This window comes from Myotis brandtii, unplaced genomic scaffold, assembly GCF_000412655.1.
Source record: "Myotis brandtii unplaced genomic scaffold, ASM41265v1 scaffold64, whole genome shotgun sequence".
Lineage (NCBI taxonomy): Eukaryota > Metazoa > Chordata > Mammalia > Chiroptera > Vespertilionidae > Myotis > Myotis brandtii.
The window spans coordinates 352,246-356,122 of record NW_005370460.1 but is presented as its reverse complement, the minus strand read 5'-3'; the positions used below and the strand labels follow the sequence as shown (position 1 = coordinate 356,122).

The 3,877-nt window shown below is 51.4% G+C and overlaps 1 protein-coding gene across 1 annotated transcript in view; it reads right to left on the bottom strand.

Moving 5' to 3' along the window:
- Positions 1-3,877, bottom strand: part of NDUFS2 (NADH dehydrogenase (ubiquinone) Fe-S protein 2, 49kDa (NADH-coenzyme Q reductase)) — an 11,940-nt gene that overhangs the window by 2,102 nt on the left and 5,961 nt on the right. Inside the window, exons 3-8 of the mRNA XM_014528515.1 lie at positions 2,490-2,680; positions 1,099-1,219; positions 876-988; positions 539-613; positions 323-400; positions 113-198 (exon numbers count right to left, since the gene is read on the bottom strand). Of these exons, the coding sequence (XP_014384001.1) occupies positions 113-198; positions 323-400; positions 539-613; positions 876-988; positions 1,099-1,219; positions 2,490-2,680 (664 nt within the window). The remainder of the gene's footprint in view (positions 1-112; positions 199-322; positions 401-538; positions 614-875; positions 989-1,098; positions 1,220-2,489; positions 2,681-3,877) is intronic.

Sequence of the window (3,877 nt, the reverse complement as noted above, 5' to 3'; positions counted from 1 at the left end):
CCCACCCTCAGCTCTGGGCGGGAGACAAACTCAGAGTGTGGCCAGGAAGGTCCAGGAAGCCATACTCTCAGTCCAGAAGCCCCACCCCCAGGGGAGAAGCCTAGTCCTCCACCTAAAGCCGTAGTTCAGCGCGTCTTCGGCAGTTACAACCCCAATGTCAACTGTCCGATTCCGCCAGATCCTATTGTTGGTCAGCATCTGTTAGCCAAGAAAACACCTTTCAAACGTCCAACACCTCCGTGTCTTTCAGCACAGGGGACCAAAACCCCACAAATCGGGCTTGGGGAGAAAAGAGGGATTTTCCCCATGACTCCTATCTCACCTCCTCCACCTCATCAATCCGAAGAGAGAAGTTTTTAGAAAACTGGTAAATGTCATCCATAAGCCCAAGGGGTAAGTCCTAGGAGCCAAAGGGAGAGTGACAGTGAGCACAGCAGAGCCTCTGGCCAGGGCCACACGGCGGCTTTTCAGTCAGCCAGCGCTGCCCTCCAGTGGTTGCGAAGGACACGAGCAGGGACGGAACTGGGAGACTGCTCACCTGGTGCACACCTCCTGGGCGGATGTAAGCAGCATGCATCCGAGCCCCAGACACTCGCTCGTAGAACTCAAACATCTGGATGGGACACACAGGGAATTGGGGACAAAATCCTGGACCCTAAGTCTGACCACATGGTGGTACACTCCCCTGCCCCTCACAACAGAGTCCCTAAAGACTATAACTGGCCCCTAAAAAAAGAATATAACCCAGGTTAAATAAACCTCCTCCCCTAAGTGTTCCCCCTGCGTCCTCTCTCTCGTTTCAGTCTCATTTCTCCTTCATACCTTCTCCACTTCCTCATCTCCTTCGCCATTCCTATTCTCCCGCCTTCTCATACCTTCTCCCTTTCTTCAAACATCCAGAAGAAAGGGGTCATGGCCCCAATGTCCAAGGCATGTGTGGTCACAGCCATGATGTGGTTCAACAGCCGTGTGATTTCCCCAAACAGCACTGCAGAGGGGGGAGGACAAGAAAGGGGCCAAGGACCCAGGCTGACAGCAGGCCTCGGGAGAGCCCGGGATCTGCACACTAAGCCGGGGCCCGGGAGAGGCTGGGCGTACCTCGGATCCACTGTGCCCGCGGAGGAGGCTGGATGTTCAGCAATTTCTCCACAGCCAGCGAGTAAGCCTGCTCATTGCACATCATGGACACGTAGTCCAGCCGGTCAAAGTACGGAAGGGCCTGGGAAGAGGGAGGAACCAGGTCCCCTCTCAGGGCCAGGAGCCCTCAAGGATACCTCATGCCCAACAGTGTGCTGGGCAGGGACCCTGAGTCATGTTTGCCAGGATCCTCAGTGAAAACACTCTGACCAGGAACAATTTCCAGCTCCCATGTCACATAACTGAACACAGGTCTGGGCAGCACAGACATGAGAGCTGGCATCCCAGAGCACAGCCCAGCAAAGCCTGGTGAGTTCTGAGTACTTCTTGCCTTGGTTTTTAAAATAACATATTAAATTGCAAACCAATATCATTTAATTTTAACAATGGCTATTTTAACTACTGGTTCACAAAATTCCCCAAAATTTAACAATCTGCCCTGTGACTCAGGATGACCAGGGTCCAGCACCCCACTGCCAACCGTCCTCCAGGTCATCAGTCTTAGGGGTCCCCATCCCCGGAGTTCAGACATAAGGAAGGTGGGATTTGTTTCTGGTAGGAAGGACTCCTTCTCAGAACACCAGACTCTAAGCCCAGCTGTGAGCTTCCAGGAAGGAGGCGGAGCTGAGATGCCCCTCTTGGGGACAGCCAGTTCTCGCACTGATGTCACTGTGACTGGGCAGTGCTGCAGGGTGAACTCCATGGACTCCGGGACCAAAAGCCACCACTGCCTGCAATCTCCAGGGAAAGCGCAATCTGGCTGGCTGGTTCTTCATCCGAACCCATCACCCTCTCTCAAGACCTTTCTTCGTGACTGAAAAAACTTCAGGTTCCTACCCCAGATCCAGTTCCTTTAACTCTGACCCTCACCACTTGGGTCACATAGTTCTCTTAAAAATGTCAAACTCTGTCACAGACTCCCTCCTGGTCACTCTGACTCACTGAGTATTTCGAAAGCAAGCAAACAGCTGGAAGATACAATATTCAGCTGTTAATCCTGGGGAGCTGATGTCTCTCTCCTCTGTCCCTGCCCACTAGGGACCCTGGCTTTGACATTTGAGTGCAATATAAGAGCAGGGAAACTGAGGCACTACAGGAAGGACACAGGGCAGCCAAAAGACAGCCCAAGAAAAGCTGGGAGTGCGGCTCTGGCTACAAAGCATTCCTACTGGGTAAACTGAGTCCAGATGATTCAAGTCCTGCATCCGCTGCCACAACCCTCCCTCCTCCCAACCAACACTGTCCTCACAACCTCCACAGGCGACTCCCTCACAACCCTCCACCCCTGGAGCTTTGGGGACAGCCAGCTGGCAATGCCCAGGTCCCATGCACAGGCCTCTGTGTGCCCACACCTGCAGGTAGGTCTTGTATTCAATGAGCTTCTCAGTGCCTCGGTGCAGCAGCCCGATGTGAGGGTCACACTTCCGCACCATCTCCCCACTCAGCTCCATCACCAGGCGTAACACACCATGGGCTGCTGGGTGCTGGGGCCCAAAGTTCAGGGTCAGGTTTGACACCATTGTGTCCTTCGGAGGGTCCACATCTGAGAAGTGGGAAAAGAGTTCAGAGCCAAACGGCAACTCCCTTGAGAGCCCCCAAGAGGCAGCAGGGTTAGCCTTTCCCTGCTCTCCACACTGTTAGTTTCCTAATCTCCAGGAGGACCACTGGATGGGAAAAGCTTTCTGAGGAGAGGGACGACAAACACTCTTCCCACATCACCCAGAATACCCTTGTAGTAGTAGTAGTAGTAATAATAATAATAATAATAGCCCTAACCGGTTTGGCTCAGTGGATAGAGCGTCGGACTGCGGACTGAAGGGTCCCAGGTTTGATTCCGGTCAAGGGCATGTACCTTGGTTGCGGGCACATCCCCAATAGGGGGTTTGCAGGAGGCAGCTGATCGATGTTTCTCTCTCATCAATGTTTCTAACTCTCTATCCCTCTCCCTTCCTCTCTGTAAAAAATCAATAAAAATATTTTTTTAAAAAAAAATAATAATAATAGCTAACACCTATATAGCCCTTATTATGTGCCCTGCACTGCTCTAACCATTTTACTTATTTTAATTAATTCTCACAACAACCATATGAGTACTACGTACTTTTGTTATCCCCATTTTACTGGCAAAACTGAGGCCAGAAAGGATAAATGACTTCACACACTGGCAGAGCCTGGACTGGACTCAGCCTGTTCAGCTCCAAGATCCACACTCCTTTTTCTTTCTTTTTTTTGTTTGTTTTTTATTTCAAAGTCCACACTCTTAACCACTAGGATGCACTGCTCTCCAAATGCATCTGATGACCCACCAGGAAATGGGAGAGAGATAGAAACATCAATGATGAGAGAGAATCATGGGAGTGATTCCTGCATGCCCCCTATCGGGGATCGAGCCCACAACCCAGGCATGTGCCCTGACCAGAAATCAACCTGGCAACTTTCGGTGCACAGGATGACACCCATCCAACTGAGCCACACCAGCCAGGACTGGACATTTAATTCTTACTATTAAATGACTGGACGGACCCTCAAGAATGTTACAAGTGAGCCCTAGATGGTTTGGCTCAGTGGATAGAGTGTCGGCCTGTGGACTGAAGAGTCCTGGGTTTGATGCCCGGGTTGTGAGCTGGATCCCCAGTCGGGGGCATGCAGGAGGCAGCTGATCAATGGTTCTCTCTCATCATTGACGTTTCTATCTCTCTCTCCCTCTGCCTTCCTCTCTGAAATCAATAAAAAAAAAAAA